General features: G+C 50.0%; 1 protein-coding gene across 2 annotated transcripts; it reads left to right on the top strand.

Annotated features, from left to right (window-relative positions):
• Nucleotides 1-6,781: 6,781 nt before the first annotated feature.
• Nucleotides 6,782-17,266, top strand: LOC144941774 (mitochondrial import receptor subunit TOM20 homolog). 2 transcript variants are annotated; one of them, XM_078868208.1, is made up of 5 exons: nucleotides 6,782-7,168; nucleotides 8,686-8,732; nucleotides 10,205-10,286; nucleotides 12,013-12,155; nucleotides 12,559-17,266. In XM_078868208.1, exons 1-5 carry the CDS (start codon nucleotides 7,036-7,038, stop codon nucleotides 12,613-12,615), a joined length of 462 nt encoding a protein of 153 aa, XP_078724334.1. In that variant the 5' UTR covers nucleotides 6,782-7,035; the 3' UTR covers nucleotides 12,616-17,266. The 2 variants fall into 2 exon arrangements, with proteins under 2 accessions (XP_078724334.1, XP_078724333.1); XM_078868207.1 differs by having other exon boundaries at nucleotides 6,784-7,168; nucleotides 12,556-17,266.
• Nucleotides 17,267-17,871: the final 605 nt, after the last annotated feature.

Here is a 17,871-nt window from a genome sequence, read left to right as displayed (position 1 = left end):
AAGCTTTCGTGACTGCAAGGATTCATCTTCTTGTTTCTTTCGGTAAAGTCACGTAGAATGGAAATAATAAAAGAATAAAAATAAAACATAATAAAATAATTCTCACGACGTTTCGGCCACAACGCAAGCAGCCGTCCTCAGGTGAAGAACAGGTCTGTCGAGAAGAACAGGTCTGTCGAGAAGACAGGCCTGTTCTCCACCTGAGGACGGCTGCTTGCGTTGTGGCCGAAACGTCGTGAGAATTATTTTATTATGTTTTATTATTTTATTATTTCAATTCTACGTGACTTTATCGAAAGAACCAAGAAGAGGAAGTGATGCACTAAACAGGAAATGGCGTCGTCACCAGAAGGCGAGAACAGTTCATTGCTAGGGAAGCGCCTCAAATCGAAAACAGTGGCCGATTGTTGTTGTTGTTTATTACCTGGACGAGGCGAGGCGGGTGAGCGTGAATGATGCTGCTGCTGCTGCAAGCTTTTGTGGAGGTTTCGCCAGCCGGAGCAATCGCTACCACTGCATTTGCTCACAAAGACAAACAGAAAGAGAGAATATCGCTGCAGATTGTTAAACGAGAGACGAGAAGACAGACAGGCAGACCAAGTCTTTGATGGAGTCTCATTGATAGACCGGCCTCTGATGGAGTGGCTCGTCAATGACGGATAGACCGGTTTTTGACGAGGTCTCCGATGGTGTGTCGACGAGACAAGATTGACAAACTGGGTCTCTGGTGGAGTGTCTAGGCCAGGGGTAGGAAACCTGTGGATCTTTAAGGACCGTCTTGTATTCACATGCATTGCAGCTCTTGAAATATTTAAAAAAAATTGTTACCGAATTCGAAACAAATTGACTCTTTCGGTAATGCCACGTGGATAGAACACATAATAAAAATAATATCAATATCACGAAGTTGCTATCGCAACACAAGCAATCGTCATCAGGTGAAAAAATATAGCGGCAGAGCTGCTGAGAATATATGGTGGGAGCGCTGCTAAGGCAGGGAGGGAGTTATGAAGGGTTTATCCAAAGATCCAAATGATATTAATTCCTGCAGTCACGAAAGCTTTAAGTCAAATTGACTCTTGTTTGTTATTTTGGTTGCCCGCCCCCTGGGCGAGGCAATAGACTGAAAGACAAACACATAAATAGACACATTCTTGTTTCTTTCGGTAAATTCACGTAGAAGGGAAATAATAAAATAATAATAAAAACGCACTTTTTTCTAAATTTTCTTGCTGTGGGTTTCACACCTGATGATGATTGCTTGTGTTGCAATCGAAACGTCGTGAGAATCTTATTGTAAAATTTGTATTAGTTTATTATTTCCCTTCTACGTGACTACCGAAAGAACCAAGAATATAGATCCCTGCAGTCACGAAAGCTTTAAATCGAAACATAAATAGACACCCACATTCATAGACACCTCACCACGCACACAGACTTTTGGGACAAGTGACATAAGCGAGCGTCTCCCCACACCAGATACTCGTTTGAGGCTGAGTCGACTTAGGAGAGACACGCACGCCACACAAGCTCTCGCTCACCTGCACCAAAGCTTCGCGGGAGCAGTCGGGGCAAAGATGGCAGAGTTCGGGGGCCCGCGTGTCGCGTGGTTTCCTCCATCCCTCGGGGAGCCCTGACCCTGGGCAGCTCGGCTCGGGGGTCCCCGGCCGGTACCCCAGGAGGTCCCCACGCCGCTGAGACCCCGGTCGGCCGGACCCCCACGGCGGTGGCGGCGTGGCCGGGCGAAAAGGGGACGCGGGTGCGTTCGAAGGGTCCCGTTTTGGGGGTCGTCGCGGGGTCCCCAGTCGCTGCCGCTGGGGGGAGTTGGGAAACGGCGATGCGACGGACCCTGGTTCGGGGGTTCGAGCTTCCTGCTCCCATTTCACCTCTGGTCCATCCACCTCCCGTCCTCCGCTCAACCCGCAACTCAATCCTCTGTCCGTGCCTCGATTGGCGAGATACACACAGAGGGCCTTCAGCCTCCCACGACCGAATTGATCCCCGAAGCCCGCCGCCTATAATTCACTCTCTAGTCCACCTCCACTCAACCCTCGGTGAGGAGCTCTCGTGGCGATAGCGAGACGAGATGAGGAGGAGAGGCTTCCTCGCCGGACCTCGTGGAGACCCCGAGGTCAAGCTGGGGAACGGGGAGTGGTACATCGTGAGCGGTGTTACTGGCAGCAGCAGTATCATCATCGTCACCGTCATCATCATTGATCTCCGTTGAAAATCATGTTTGAAGGCGTATATGTGTCACCCGCAGCATCGTGATAAACAAACAAACTAAATACAACGCACCGTCTGCTCCGTCGTGGAGGTGCAAGATCCAGTGACGTCGTTTGCAAGAGCAGGCCATCGTGCACCGCCAGCGTCATGGTCCAAGTTTAACAAAAATTGCATCGCAAATGACCCCATACTTGATTGGAAACCACGTAACAAACCATCGCCTCCCCAGTCCACCCCACCACACTCTGCCTAGTTGTAAAAACTTGACAGGACCCTCCTGAAAAGGTGTCATGAGACTCAGGGTTTCCTTTGTAAATCAGCGTAATCATAATAGTACCAACAAGACCAATCAATCATGCTGCTGCCATCATCTTGTATGATCGTCATCACAACTGGTAGCTATTCACGACTCTTGTATCATTACTCTTGCTGCAACATCATCACTCGTATCAAGATCACAGAGTTGTTGTTTTACCAGGTAAGATGCCTCACAGAAGCGACCTGGCAATCACAAATGATAGCTCAACTAAGTGGCTTATCGTGTCGAAATTTATGGCGGTCAAATACTCTAAACGCGTGTTTGTAAATGTGGAGGGGAAAATCGGAGGACCCTGAGAAAAATCTCCGCGCCCACGGGGAGAGAGAGACACCGCAAAGTCCAAATAGCAAGCGTCAGGGTTGGGATTGAACCCACGACCAGACGAGGGAGTTAACACCTCGCCACCGTGACAATAGCATACGCAATGGTGTACTTACTGGTGTACCATCAACCCCCATCTCCAACAGGCCGATGCGCACATCGTGGGAAACTAAAGACACGAGCCACAGTGGTGCGATTGTGGTAATGCAGCCAAAACTCCGGACAGCACAGGACGCCCACTGCTAGTCTGCGTTCCTTCAGCAGAGTAGGAGGCAGAGGTGGGACAAAGTCATTGTTATGCAAGTCCAAGTCGAGTCGCAAGTCATCAAATTCATGACTCGAGTCTGACTCGAGTCCAAGTCACATGACTCGAGTCCACATCTCATAGGTGGGACAAAGTCATTGTTATGCAAGTCCAAGTCGAGTCGCAAGTCATCAAATTCATGACTCGAGTCTGACTCGAGTCCAAGTCACATGACTCGAGTCCACATCTCATAGGTGGGACAAAGTCATTGTTATGCAAGTCCAAGTCGAGTCGCAAGTCATCAAATTCATGACTCGAGTCTGACTCGAGTCCAAGTCACATGACTCCAGTCCACATCTCATAGGTGGGACAAAGTCATTGTTATGCAAGTCCAAGTCGAGTCGCAAGTCATCAAATTCATGACTCGAGTCTGACTCGAGTCCAAGTCACATGACTCCAGTCCACATCTCATAGGTGGGACAAAGTCATTGTTATGCAAGTCCAAGTCGAGTCGCAAGTCATCAAATTCATGACTCGAGTCTGACTCGAGTCCAAGTCACATGACTCGAGTCCACATCTCATAGGTGGGACAAAGTCATTGTTATGCAAGTCCAAGTCGAGTCGCAAGTCATCAAATTCATGACTCGAGTCTGACTCGAGTCCAAGTCACATGACTCGAGTCCACACCTCTGGTAGGAGGAACATCAACGCGACACGAACTCTTTCCTGAAGCCCTCTCGTCACGGCCAGCAGCAAGACCTCGACATTTAGCCCCTGAACAGACGGTGTTGCCATCGTGCGCAATAATATGATGTTACAGTTAGAATCAGAATCTTTATTACGGTGGAAAGCTTTTGCCGCTCATCTACAGCTTAGTTCCCTCCATTCACTCTCCCCCCTCTTCATGTCCCTTTGAGACCAAAACACAGAGTTTACTTTCACCTGCGCCCACCTTCGATTAGCTCCGCATCCAATGGCCTTGTCCTTCCCCCGCACCTCCGATAAGCACGGTTGGTTACGTACGGTGCGAAAGAAGTTCAACATACATACACACAGAGACCCATAGACTCACACAGAGACCCACATACTCACACAGACTCACACAGAGAACCACAGACTCACATAGAAACCCACATACTCACACAGACCCACAGACTCACACAGAGACCCACAGACTCACACAGAAACCCACAAACTCACACAGAGACCCGCAGACTCACACAGAGACCCACAGACTCACACAGAGACCCACAAACTCACAGAGTCCCATAGACTCACAGAAACCCATAGACTCACACAGAGACCCACAGACTCACACGGAGACCAATAGACTCACACAGAGACCCACAGACTCACACAGAGACCCACAAACTCACAGAGTCCCATAGACTCACAGAGTCCCATAGACTCACACAGAGACCCACAGACACACACAGAGTCCCATAGACTCACACAGAGACCCACAGACTCACACGGAGACCAATAGACTCACACAGAGTCCCATAGACTCACACAGAGACCCAAAGTTTGTTCCTCTTCCCCCGCACCTCCGATTATCACGATGGGCTACGAACGATGCGCCAGAAAGTTTAAACGCATCACCTGGTACGGTACGCATTCGTGTGTGTGTGTGTGACCATGTGCATTTGTATGTGTGTGAGTGTGCACAGCATACATGAGCATTCTTACCATGAAGCTCGCTTGATTGACCCTCGGGAGAGGTGCTAGTTACGGTTGGATATCCGTCTGGAGAGAGAGAACGACCGCTCACCGTGCGTGGAGATGCGAAAGGGCGCAACGCACGCGGCTCCAGTGCCAAAGGCAAATTAATGATTTCCTAAATTCCACGCGGGGTTATTACAGTCGCTCTTGGCGGAACCGATCCTGCAAACCAACCCCCAACTCCACACATGACTGAGAATGCAGAGACAAAGATCGACACCCCCCCACCGCCCCCCGGTACAGCCGAACAGATTGTTGGGTGCAGGTGCTGTTAGCGAGCACCTATGAAGGCCGGTCACGGTGGCGCACGAGAGGGGGCGGGTGGCTTGCACCACGCCCGGCCGCCTTTGTCTCCCCCCAGTGGCGATGTTTACACACCGCACCGGGTACTCATTTGAGGCTGAGTCGATCTAGGGGAGGCCCATGACCGGTTCAGATAATCGTCACCGGTGTTGGCCGTGAGCGGGAATTGAACTCGGGTGGCCGGGTGCGTTGCGTAGCGCGCTAACCGCTGCACCACCGCTCCACACGACACATTAATACACAAACACGCACCAACATACTCAAAGGTTATTCATTAACGAATGTTCCAATATTCACACGAAGCAAACCAAAGCAGCTCTTATACTGGCAGGAACCTCCTGGTTACACCAACCCACAGGGGATTATTGTGTCCGTCCGTCCGTCGTGCAGGGAGGGGCTGGGTGGGGAGGGGCTGGGTGGGGAGGGGCTGGGTGGGGAGGGGAGGGAGGGGCTGGTGGGGAGGGGAGGATGGGGAGGGGCTGGGTGGGGAGGGTGGGGTGGGGAGGGAGGGGCTGGGTGGGGAGGGTGGGGCTGGCTGGGGGGTGGGGAGGGGAGGGGCTGGGTGGGTGGGGAGGGTGGGGCTGGGTGGGGAGGGGAGGAAGGGGTGGGGCTGGGTGGGAAGGGGCTGGTCACCCCGTGGTGCCCTTATAAAACTCAACGTTTAACCTACTCACGCCGGCTTGTACCCGCCTTCACAGTCGGGCATATTTGCGCAATACACCACGCCGCCGTTGACCCTGGCCATTGACCGAGCAACCCAACGTTGCTACCAGCTCCCTCCGCCGCAGGAATGTTTACACGTTGGGCCGTACCATTGTGCGTGGGAGCCAGGAGGAGGCGCTGTGGTTGATGAGGAATTGGAGCCAGGGGTTGGTAACCTGGGGCTCTGGACCCGCATGCGGCTCTTTAAAGGGCTTCTTCTTGACGTCTCGTATTCACCACACAGTGCATTGGTGCAGCTCTTGAAATATTTAGTTTTTTTACCGAATTATATATTTTTTAAAATGTCTCTTATTCTTATTTTCGTTTGCTCACCCCTGGAATTAGGTCAATGTTAAATGTACCATACCTGTCAACCCCTTATCAGTGCCCTACCTTAAGGGTTTGCATACCAATTCAGACCTTATTGGTCACCCCGTTCCTCTTATAAATCTCAACGTTCGTCCTACAAAATCCCATCACGAGGGGTTAACACAAACAAATACACAACAACTTTTTGTTTCCCCTATCGAAACGGCTGTACGCCGTATGGACCTCAAAACTCAATTTCCTCGTACAATACATACGGGGGTTAAACCGTACGGGGTTTGGCAGCTCTGCTGTACGATATTAAACATCTTCGTGGTTCTTTCGGTAAAGTCACGTAGAAGGGAAATAATAAAATAATTAAAATAAAACATTATAAAATACAATTCTCACAATTTGTATTTTATCATGTTTTATTTTACAATTCTCACAATTTGTAATTTAGAATGTTTTATGTTTATAATTTTATTATTTCCCTTCTACGTGACTTTACCGAAAGAACCAAGAAGATGAATCCCTGCATTCACGAAAGCTTTAAATCGAGATATTAAACATCACCAGCATGCCCATATAAGGAGAGACCGACATCACGCGTGACGTCACCGTCGCGAGGGAAATTCCCGTTGCTAGGGGCAGTTCCCCAGGCCCAGCGGGCATGGAGTCCTTCCGCCTCCAACAACAACAACACCACCACCACCATCATCATCAATATTGTTGTTGTTGCTGCCGCCGTGTTGTCGATTAGCACAGCGCTCGAGACCCATCGCGTTGTCATTCCGACCCCCTGCGTGGCTTTACAGGGGCGAGCGTTGAGGCCTGTAGTGTTGCTGAGTTAGTGGTGGTGGTTGTTGTTGTTGGTGGTGGGTGGGTGGCGATGGCGTTGGGCACGGTGAGCCGTGGAGGCGCGATCGCCGCGGGGCTGTGTGGCGCCGTCTTCCTCGCCTACTGCTTCTACTTCGACCACAAGCGAAGGAGCGCGCCCGACTTCAAGAGCAAGCTGCGCCTGCGTGAGCCGTGCTAGGCCCTGCGTAGTGTTAACTAGAACCGTGCTAGAGCCGTGCTAGGCCCTGTGTGTTGTTAACTAGAGCCGTGCTAGAGCCGTGCTAGGCCCTGTCTGGTGTTAACTAGACCCGTGCTAGGCCCTCTGTGGTGTTAACTATAACCGTGCTAGAGCCGTGCTAGGCCCTCTGTGGTGTTAACTAGAGCCGTGTTAGGCCCTCTGTGTTGTTAACTAGAACCGTGCTAGGCCCTCTGTGTTGTTAACTAGAACCGTGCTAGAGCCGTGCTAGAGCCGTGCTGGACCCTCTGTGTTGTTAACTAGAACCGTGCTAGAGCCGTGCTAGGCCCTGTGTGGTGTTAACTAGACCCGTGCTAGGCCCTGTGTGTTGTTAACTAGAGCCGTGCTAGAGTCGTGCTAGGCCCTGTGTGTTGTTAACTAGAACCGTGCTAGAGCCGTGCTAGGCCCTGTGTGTTGTTAACTAGAGCCGTGCTAGGCCCTGTGTGGTGTTAACTATAACCGTGCTAGGCCCTGTGTGGTGTTAACTATAACCGTGCTAGGCCCTGTGTGGTGTTAACTAGACCCGTGCTAGGCCCTCTGTGGTGTTAACTAGAACCGTGCTAGAGCCGTGCTAGGCCCTCTGTGGTGTTGACTAGACCCGTGCTAGGCCCTCTGTGGTGTTAACTAGAACCGTCCTAGAGCCGTGCTAGGCCCTGTGTGTTGTTAACTAGAGCCGTGCTGGAGCCGTGCTAGGCCCTGTGTGGTGTTAACTAGAGCCGTGCTAGAGCCGTGCTAGGCCCTCTGTGTTGTTAACTAGAACCGTGCTATAGCCGTGCTAGGCCCTCTGTGGTGTTAACTAGAACCGTGCTAGAGCCGTGCTAGGTCCTGTGCGTCAGTAACTATAACCGTGCTAGGCCCTCTGTGTTGTTAACTAGAGCCGTGCTAGAGCCGTGCTGGACCCTGTGTGTTGTTAACTAGAGCCGTGCTAGAGCCGTGGTAGGCCCTCTGTGTTGTTAACTATAACCGTGCTAGGCCCTGTGTGTTGTTAACGATAGTTGTGCTTGGACATGTGTGTTATTCACTATAGCCGTGCAAGTCCACTTCTTATGACGGCGGTGTTGTTTACCAGATGGTTTCTAGACCCTTATTTAGCCTCACTTCCTAGTGCAGTGTTGGACAGTACTGTACGAGGCTCAACTTTGTTAGGCCATTTGCGATTATCATGAACTGGAATTGCAGTGTCCAGCCTTGTCTATCCCTTTACATTTCTACGTCAGCGTTTCTAAACATACCCTTGCCGGCCTGTGCGAAACATTAATATTTGTAAACAAATCATTCAAACAATAATTTTGCTTCCGAGGCCAGATTGCTCGCCACTTTGTGCGTGACTGTATGTACTGTATGTTGAACTTCTTTCGCACCGTACGTAGCCAACCGTGCCAATCAGAGGTGCCGGGGTTTGCCATTGGACGTCAGCTGTTTCTGTGACTGGTGGATTAACGTGTTTGTGGTTGTTGTTGTTTACAGGGAGGAAACGCGTGCGGCAAAGCCAGGAGCTATCCAACGTGCCCAAGGTTCGGTAAAACAAAACAACAGCGGCCATTCGCCACCAAGTGGCGGTGGCGTCACCAGGCTCGGTGCACTTTTTGAGACCACGCGAAGTGTCGAAGGCTCTCTGCTGGCAAGGAGGTCACGGGGAAGACCCAGGGAAGATACTCTTAGGCTTTTTCGGTAAAGTCACGTAGGTAAAAAATATAATTGAAGTAATAATAGAAATAAAATAATAAATCACGACGTTTCGGAGGCAACACAAGTCTCCGTCATTAGGTGGGACCGTCACAGCTAAAATTACTGCATCAAGTGAGGAAAAATTCCAAGAGACCAGCCCTTAAATACAAGTTAAGGGGGGGAGGGGCTTATCTGAATGTGGTAACCAGGGAATGGAACGTGGGGGTGGTGGGCGGGGCTACAAGAGAAATTGGCCAACGTCGTCAATGCACAAGAAAACAATCGGTGTACCTCGACCTAAACCGGTGTTGGTTGAGAATCCAAATACAAAAAAGCAGTAGGTGTTAAACGCTGGGGATGTCAACACTCGGTAAAGTAGAAAAGTACCTGTCAAATAAGATGGTACAAATATGTGTAGTTAAATCTTTTTTACCAGGGAAGACCCAGGTGTTATGGGTTTACTGCCAGAGGCGACTGAGAGATGCCACCACATGTGCTCCCTGCTGTGACACGTAGTTTAGGAGGCTCATAGTGGCCGGGTCAGAGACGCAGAGACGCTGCAGCAGCGCTGAAGTTTCGAGGCTTTGAATCCGGGTTTCAGCAGGACAATTGGTGATTCACCCGGTTTCTCGTGCGTGGTGAGCTCATGGTCTCAGCTTGGTCACCAGTGACCGCAACAAACAAACACAAAAAAACTCACGTGTTCCGTTTTTCAATGTCGCTAAATTCCAGCGTCTGGAAAGTTAAACGTTTTATTTTGAATTGCCGTGCAACGAACGCTCTCTAAAGGGCACACAGAACGCTTAGCATCCCCCGTGTGGATAGAGACCAATTGAAGTAACTTCAGATGTAGCTCGTTGTTATCATCTTCCGGTGGCCTTTCTCTTGACGCAAGGGGGTGGTTGTCCTGCTAGCTGCAAACGAGCTGAATATAAACGCAGGACAACACGTGGGGAGATACGTGGACGTCCACTGTTGGAGCTAGGCAGGTTGTTGTTACCGTGAGTACTTGAGAGACGGCCTTGGTCCAGCAGTGTATATCTATATTTGGAGTTTGCATGTTCTCCCCGTGGTCGTGTACATTTTTATCAGGGTCCTCTGGTTTATCCCTCCACGTTTAGAAACAACTTTCATTTAGAGTATTTGACTGCTATACATTTCCACGTGATAAGCCACTTGGTTGAGCCATCATTTGCGCTAACCAGCTTGCTTCTGAAATAGAGCTGTAAAGCTCGGTTGGCCTCACTTGGTAAAATACAAAAAACGTAGTTTTTAGTTCCTCTGTATCTGTGTGTGTGTGTGTTAACACACTGTGCAGCTGCCTGACATGAAGGACCCTGAAGCCGTCCAGAAGTTCTTCTTGGAAGAGGTGCAGCTCGGAGAGGAGTTGCTCACACAAGGTCCGTAACTCGCTCACGATCCACTCGTGAAAAATAACCTTGCACCCTTTTCCTTCTTGGTTCTTTCGGTAAAGTCACGTAGAAGGGAAATAATAAAATAATAAAAATGAAACATAATAATATACAATTCTCACGACGTTTCGGCCACTGTTCATTAAGACGCTGTCTTTCCGACAACCCTGTTCTTCACCTGAGGACGGCTGCTTGCGTTGTGGCCGAAACGTCGTGAGAATTGTATTTTATTATGGTTTATTTTTATTATTTTATTATTTCCCTTCTACGTGACTTTACCGAAAGAACCAAGAAGATGAATCCCTGCAGTCACGAAAGCTTTAAATCGAAACCTTACACCCGTGGCCAAACGGCGGGAAGGGGAGTGGAGTCAAGTACATAATGGCAGAAGAGAAAGGGAAGAAGGGAGGCTGGCACGGAAGTCCGCAAGAAGGACAACAAGGAGAGCACGGCTCAAGATGAGCAGCAGGAAGAGAGAAGTAGCACAGGGGCAGGAAGGGGGGAGAAGGAATGACCGGACCAAGACGTCGGGGATGATGAGAGGGTGGCGATAATGATTATGATGACGACAAGAGGGGAGGAGGGAAGAAGTGAGCAGCAGAAGAATGAGAAGGGGAGGTGCACGGAGCGGCGTGTGTTTTCGCAGTGGGCGGGGAGAAGTGAGGCATTGCAGTGGTTGGTGGTGGCCACGCCTCACAGGTCACGTGATATACGGGAGGCTTGAGCTGATTTAGACACAGAGATGTGGGTGAAGGTGCTGCCCTGCAATTGCTTGCTCACGACACCGCCGGAGGGAGTGCCTCCACTAGAGGGAGCCCCTGCAGAGCGTAGAGTGCAGTGCGCTTTACGCCTTACCACTTGTGCACTCATTCAATCATCGTACATTATACAAGCAGAATAAAGCACAACGGATGATGCGATGTGTAACGTGCGCAGTGTTTCACGGACACAATTGACCGTAGATCTGAGGCGTCTCTTGAGAGCCGGGCGAAAGAGGTGGCGCCGTTACGGAAGAGGTGCACGTGTCTGTGGGTGGCCCGTGTAGTGTCGTTGTGTGTACGTGTGTTGTGTTCATACGCATGTTTGCACTTGTGTCCGTGAGTACGTGTGTCTATGTGTGTCTACGTGTGTGAGCTGTGCGCACATGTGCCTTTCGATGTCTTGTGTCTGCACACGTGTTTACGTGTGTGTGTGTACGTGTCTGGTACCCGTGACCTCCTGCCAGCGGGTGTTCGACACTTCACGTGGCCTCAAGGTGCACATGGCCTGGCACAAGCGTCGTGGTGACGTCACCGCCACTTAGTGGCGATTGGCGGTTGTTGTTGTTGGTACCTGCACGTGGGGAGCGGTGGTGTAGCGGTTAGCGCCACGCTGCGCTACGAACCCGGCGGCCCGGGTTCGATTCCCGCTCACGGCCAACACCGGTGACGATTATCTGAACCGGTCCTGGGCCTCCCCTAGGTCAACTCAGCCTCAAATGAGTACCTGGCGCGGTGCGTACACATCGCCACTAGGGAGACAAAGGTGGCCGGGCGTGGTGCTTGCCACCAAACACTCTAATTTGCCATCCAGCCCTTCAGAGGTGCTCGCTAACAACACTTGCCCCAACAGTCTGTTAAGGCTATTCGGTGGGTTTTTGTCTTTGTGCCTGCGCATGCATGAGTGCGAGCGAGCGAGCCTGCGTTGCTGCGCGTGTTGCCTTGTGCCTCCCCAGGTGAGTTGGAGCAAGCGGTGCAGCACCTGACGAACGCCGTGGCCGTCTGCAATAAGCCGCTGCAGCTGATGCAGGTGCTGCAGCAGACGCTGTCGCCCCCCGTCTTCCAAATGCTGCTGCAGAACCTGCCCATGACCGGCTCGGTATCACCCGCACGCAACACGTGGGCGCACGCACAAAGACAAAGATCCCCACCGTGTAGCCTTGAACAGACTGCTGGGGCAAGTGCTGTTATTGAGTAGCACCTATGGAGGCCGATACGGCACACGAAGGGGGTTGGTGTGGCCAGCGCTACTCCTGGCCGCCTTTGTCTTCCCAGTGTTGATGTTTAACGCAGAGCATCGACTCGTGACGTAATGAACTCTGAATTACAAAGTTATGGGAAACTGCTCTCCAGATCGTCACGCCGTGTGAAATTTAAACTCGTGTCGTATCGTTCTCGCGAAAACTGATATCTTGGCAAACCGCGCCTCTGTATGCAAGTTCGTACGTTGGACTTTGCCAACCGCGCTGATCTTAGGTGCCTCTGTGCTCCGATTCCAGCAGCCGACTCTGAGGATGACGTCGTCCCAGAACCTGGCGGCGGAGGACGACGTGGAGTGACGAGGGGCGGCACCCGCCACCGACCGTCGTCCATCGACCGCTGGGCCTTCAGCATCTTTGTGCTCCCCCCCGACCCCCCCCCCCCTCTTCCCCCGCTGCCCCCTTCCCCCCGCCGTAGCCTTCGCAGCTTCTGGGAGACGGACGCCGATGGGAAGCCGAATATTTTTCGGGGTCGCCGATTAGCCTCGCGGGTAGGCTGCATGAATAATCGGCAAAGCCATTGTGGGGGTAAACTGGATGTGGTGTCCCGTGGCGTGTCGTCCACCTGGCTGAAATGAAGCCCTTTCGCCGCAACAGAAGCGCCGATGCCTCGCTGGCGGTGCCACCTTTTGTTGTTCTTCGGTGTTCCCGAGTCTAATTGTCGTTGGGACGAGGTGGGAAGAGGTGGCCCCTGATGGCTTTTGAATGAGAGTATTGAGCTGGGATGGCTGACATCCTGGGTTCGAATCCAGGTTTCAGTCGCCGACTATGAACCAGACGGTGGTGACACCAGACGTTGGTGAGACCAGACGGTGGTGAGACCAGTGAGTTGGTGGTCTCAGCCCGGTCAACAATGTCCGCGCAAAAGAACCCGTCACGTTAAATTTGCTTCTGCAAAGTCACGTAGGTAAAAATAATAAATAAAATTTATAATTAAAATAATAGAAGTAAAATAATAAATCTATAATTTTTTCTATTTTATTTTATTATTATTTTTTTACCTAAGTGACTTTACCGAAAAAACCTAAGAGTATGAATCCTTGCTGTTACGAAAGCTTCAAATCTAGAACTTGCTTCTGCACTTTGGGATACATTCCATTGCTGAGAATGAAACGCATCGGTTTGACTGCCGCGTGACAAACATTACTCTCGGTAGCAAAGCAGGTGGGTGGGAAAGTGCCGCCCTCTGCTTTGTAGATCAGAGGTCATTTGCAGGCATCTCAGAGGTAGCTCTGTGGCATCTGCTTCCGTGGGCCATTCTCTAACGCAGAAAGCTGCACTGCTCCGCCGGATCCGATCGGATCCTTCGTAATGTAACATCACGCTGATAGCGCAACCGGGATACAGATTTGGGAGAGCTTTAGTTTGAAACATCGGCGGAAACGATCGACCAAACATACTTAGACGCTGTCGATAAAATTTCCTGCTTTGAATTACAACTTAAGGAGAAATTCAGCTTCAGCTGTCGTGCGCAACTTGTCACAGGTTTGCATCATTAATGGCAGTGGTTGAGGGTTACGGAACGGTGGTGCCGTGGTCCGCGCACCTCGCTGTAAACCAGCCGGCCCGAGTTAAAATTCCCGGCCACGGATATTGTCAGTGGCGAGGCATGACGGAACCTACCCCCCCCCCCGTCCCTGCCACCCCCCCTGCCCTCCGACTCACTCGCCACTGACGGTAAGCCGTAGCCAGTAATCAAACTCAGGTCGCAGGTTTTTGTAAGTGTGGTGCGTGAACCGCTGCATCGCCACTCCCCACGAGATGAGCAGTATTATTATAACGTAAATATGAGAAATGCAGTCTTAGTTTATGGTGTATATTTTAACATTTTCGTGAATTAGTTTGACTTTTAAGTCCTTTATTGAACCAAAGGAGCCTCGACTTCCAATATAAATATATATATTTATTTTAGAAGGTTCATACCGAACTTGTTTGACCAATGTTTTTGTCGTCGTTCATTTGATTTGTGTAATGAGAAGTGGCCTTGAAATTCCTGATAACCCACGTTTGCCAATTTTGCTTAATTCTAAAACGACACCACAAATGTATCAGGATTACACAGCAGCAGCAGGACTGATCATCGCTTCCCCCTACTGGCAGATTTAATTCCCCGCTTGCGGACCAGGTGTGTGAGTCACGCTGTGCCGCACAGGGACAGCTGCTACTGGGGGTGCCCTTTCACACGTGCTGAGATGGCGATGTGCGGTGCTCGAAGACGCCCAGGCATATAAGAGAGCAGCTCTAACAAAAATGAAATAATCATTGGTAACATCGCATCTGCAAGCGATTCTATGCGAACATCATCTTCAGCTATCGTCTCTTGTTCAACGTGTCTTTTATAGTTTCAGACAATTTGTTCTGATTTCTAACATCTCCTACCCCCCCTCCCCACTTACAATGCGCTGTGCATTACATAGCTGTCAACCCACACGGTTTACCTGTATTCTTGTACAGGGAAATTGAGTTTTCAGGTCCATACGGCTTACAGCCGTTTCAATAAGGGCAAAAACGTGTCTGTGTTTCTCCCTTGTGATTGGACTTTGTAGGATGAACGTTGAGATTTATTGAGGCACGATATGACCAATAAGGTCTGAATTGGCCTGTAATAAGACCGGGACTGATAAGGGGTTGACAGGGATGGCATCATGCTAAGTTAATGTCCTCGTTAAGGCGTTCCCATCGATGAGAACTCACCTCCGAACCCACGTTTGATTGTTCACTTTGCATCGTAATCCCCACAGAACTTGACCGCTATTTTCATCCACTTCAATCTGCCCGCCCTCATAAAATGCCTTGATACTTTTTGGACCGTGTGATGTTGTGGGTTATCAGGTTTCTTTCAAGACTGCGATGCAGACTGCCAGCGTGCTCCTGTCCACGTCGGTGATGCCTTTGCCGATCTCGCGACGTGTGTGGTTTAGGAGGTAAAGCGATTGTTTCGTTTTTGTTTTTTCATTCCTCAAAAGCTGAGTATTTACGCAGCAGATCTCTTCAACGGCGGTCACTTAACTGAAACCCCCCAGCATGCTTTGCATGCCAAGATGACATTGTCATTCCCCGTGCGCATTCTGCACGGACTTCTGTTAAGGTGGTGAGTGTTTGCGTGCCTGTGCATTGTCTGTGTTGTGTGCTATCTGTGCGCGTGTCTCCGCTCGCCACTAGAGGCCGCTACACACCGCACTGCTTAAACGTTTTAAAAAAACAATTCCTAAGTCTAATCACGATCCTGAGTTGTGACATTTGAATCGTGATTTTGGGGGCGAGTAATTGGATGGCAGCGTGGTAGCGCGGTGGTGTAACTCTCGTGCCTCGCAGCACGAAGGACCTGGGTTCGCTTCCCGACTCGGGTGCCTTTCTGTGCGGCGGAGTTTGTATACAGGAATCCCTCGCCAACCTCCGATTTGCCAACCGCGGTTCCATGGAAACACGGGTTTATTATTTTGTATTCCAGTGTTCCCACCGCGGGCCTGGAAATCTGCGTGTCCACGGGTAAACGCGCGTTGTTGAGGAAGACACATGGCGTGTGTGTGATAATATAACGCATCGTTCTATTGCAGCATCACGTTGCAGTGCGTGACGCTGTGTAGCCGATCAGCTGCTGTCCGTCTGTTGTGTCGTCCTGCGTTGTAATTCTCGCGGCGCGTAGGCCGTGTCGCATCGAACCACATTCACGTTGATGTAGCAGCACTGTGATCGTGGACCCGAAGCGAGTGGTGAAGGTGGGCGTGTTGCGTCTGTGGCCCGGAGGAAGAGGGGAGGGAGGTCATAGCCGTGGTTCTTTCGGTAAAGTCACGTAGATAAAAATAATATATTTTTTTTTAATAAAAGCAAAAAACACAATAAAAATCGTCAAATAAATTTTAATAATAAAGGAGGGGAGGGAGCCTGAGCCCCTCCTCCTAACCACCCCTTCCCCCCATCACCTCATTGTCATTAATATTAAACGTATTTAAAGTTGTAATGTTTATGTTTTATAATGTTTACGTTATTTATTAAGCGTTTAGTTCAAGGGGCAAGTTACGCCATGACGATTCTGACCGTGGCCATGGTCCCTCTCACCCCATTATGGTATTTCCCGTGCGTCTTTCGTCTTATCAACCGCGGTTTTGCCTACCACGGGGGTCTTCAGGAACATAACCCCCGCGGTGAGCGAGGGACTGCTGCGTTCTTCTGTCTGCGTGGCTTTCCTCCCGTAGCTCAAAAATAAAAACCACAAACTGTAGCTGGTATTGGCCAAAAACATCCCAATCTTTTTTTCTCTTCTTGGTTCTTTCGGTAAAGTCACGTAGAAGGGTGACCTGAGGACGGCTGCTTGCGTTGTGGCCGAAACGTCGTGAGAATTGTTTTATGTTTTATTTTTATTATTGTATTACTTCCCTTCTACGTGACTTTACCGAAAGAACCAAGAAGATGATTCCCTGCAGTCACGAAAGCTTTCAATCGAAATCCCAATCTTTCACCGTAAAGGCCATTTCTACATAGGACTTTTGATCCGAATCATAGATTATAGGTTCCCATGTCAATTCTCTTAGTTTTTTTTTATAATATCACGTAATGTGATTTATTTTACAGGCCGTAAACATTTCTCACGGAATATATATTTTTTGCCAAGGGCGCTGGGTAGACGATTCGCCACACCCCGAGATGCATTATGGATGTTGTGTGCCGGGTTGGGGAGATATTTGTCCGTGTCGCTGCTTCACAGGAGTCGGTGGCACGCGACCAATGGCCACAGCCGTAGCGAGATGCATACTGGATGTTGTGTGCCGGGGACGGGAATATATATTCCTGGTTACTTACCCGGGCAGAAACAGCTGAAATAAAACCCTGGTTATTCGATTATTTGTGATGCTAGCATGACTGTGAATACGAGTGGCCACGTGTCTGTGTGTGTGTGTTTGCTATGTCTGCCTTTGGTTGAACAATGTATTCAATAAAACACGTGAACGTGCATTTGTGTGTGGGCAGTTTTCCCATGATGGCAGTACACCAATGGAATCTTGAATCTAGCGGTCTCGGAGATTTGAGTGTCACCCCCGTCGTATTATGTGATGGGTTTCTTCTTCGGGGTCTCCAGTTTCCTCCCACATGAAGCCAAACTCTCATTACTCATGGAATTCATGGCCAAACATCCCCCAATGTATCGTAACCCTCTTGTAGTAGAGCCCTGAGACTCGGTAACGCGTTTCTGGATAAAATGAATGGAAAAGTTATTCGAATAGTATTACTGTAAGTCGTACAATTGTTGGCATTTCGGACTTTTTTTTTTATAGTCACCGTGTCAATTCAAATGATATCCACTAGGTGTCCGTACGGGACAGGGCATGGTTTCCCTGCACTATTACTCTGTTGTGATGATGGAGTTTTCCTTGTCGTTTATCAAATTTGATTTTTTTTGCATGGTCCAGGCTAATGGCTCCATGGTGTTAATGTACATATATGGTTCCCAGAGGCAGACTTTGCAGCAGTGAACATTGGTTGCTATACCGTGTCGATGAGTCCTAATGAGGATGAAAACCGGTCAACAATTTGTCTATCACTGCATCGCTGCTGCTG

The sequence above is a fragment of the Lampetra fluviatilis genome, chromosome 25 (assembly GCF_964198595.1).
Source record: "Lampetra fluviatilis chromosome 25, kcLamFluv1.1, whole genome shotgun sequence".
Taxonomy (NCBI): domain Eukaryota; kingdom Metazoa; phylum Chordata; class Hyperoartia; order Petromyzontiformes; family Petromyzontidae; genus Lampetra; species Lampetra fluviatilis.
The sequence above is the reverse complement of the archived record's forward strand: the minus strand, read 5'-3'. Positions and strand labels throughout refer to the sequence as shown.

What these genes read in the sequence shown, in the direction of transcription:
- LOC144941774 (XM_078868207.1), top strand. Translation starts at nt 7,036, where the DNA reads ATGGCGTTGGGCACGGTGAGCCGTGGAGGCGCGATCGCCGCGGGGCTG. An exon ending in CAAGAGCAAGCTGCGCCTGC is followed by an intron (nt 7,169 to 8,685) that starts GTGAGCCGTGCT and finishes TGTTGTTTACAG; the next exon opens with GGAGGAAACGCGTGCGGCAA. An exon ending in AGCTATCCAACGTGCCCAAG is followed by an intron (nt 8,733 to 10,204) that starts GTTCGGTAAAAC and finishes CACACTGTGCAG; the next exon opens with CTGCCTGACATGAAGGACCC.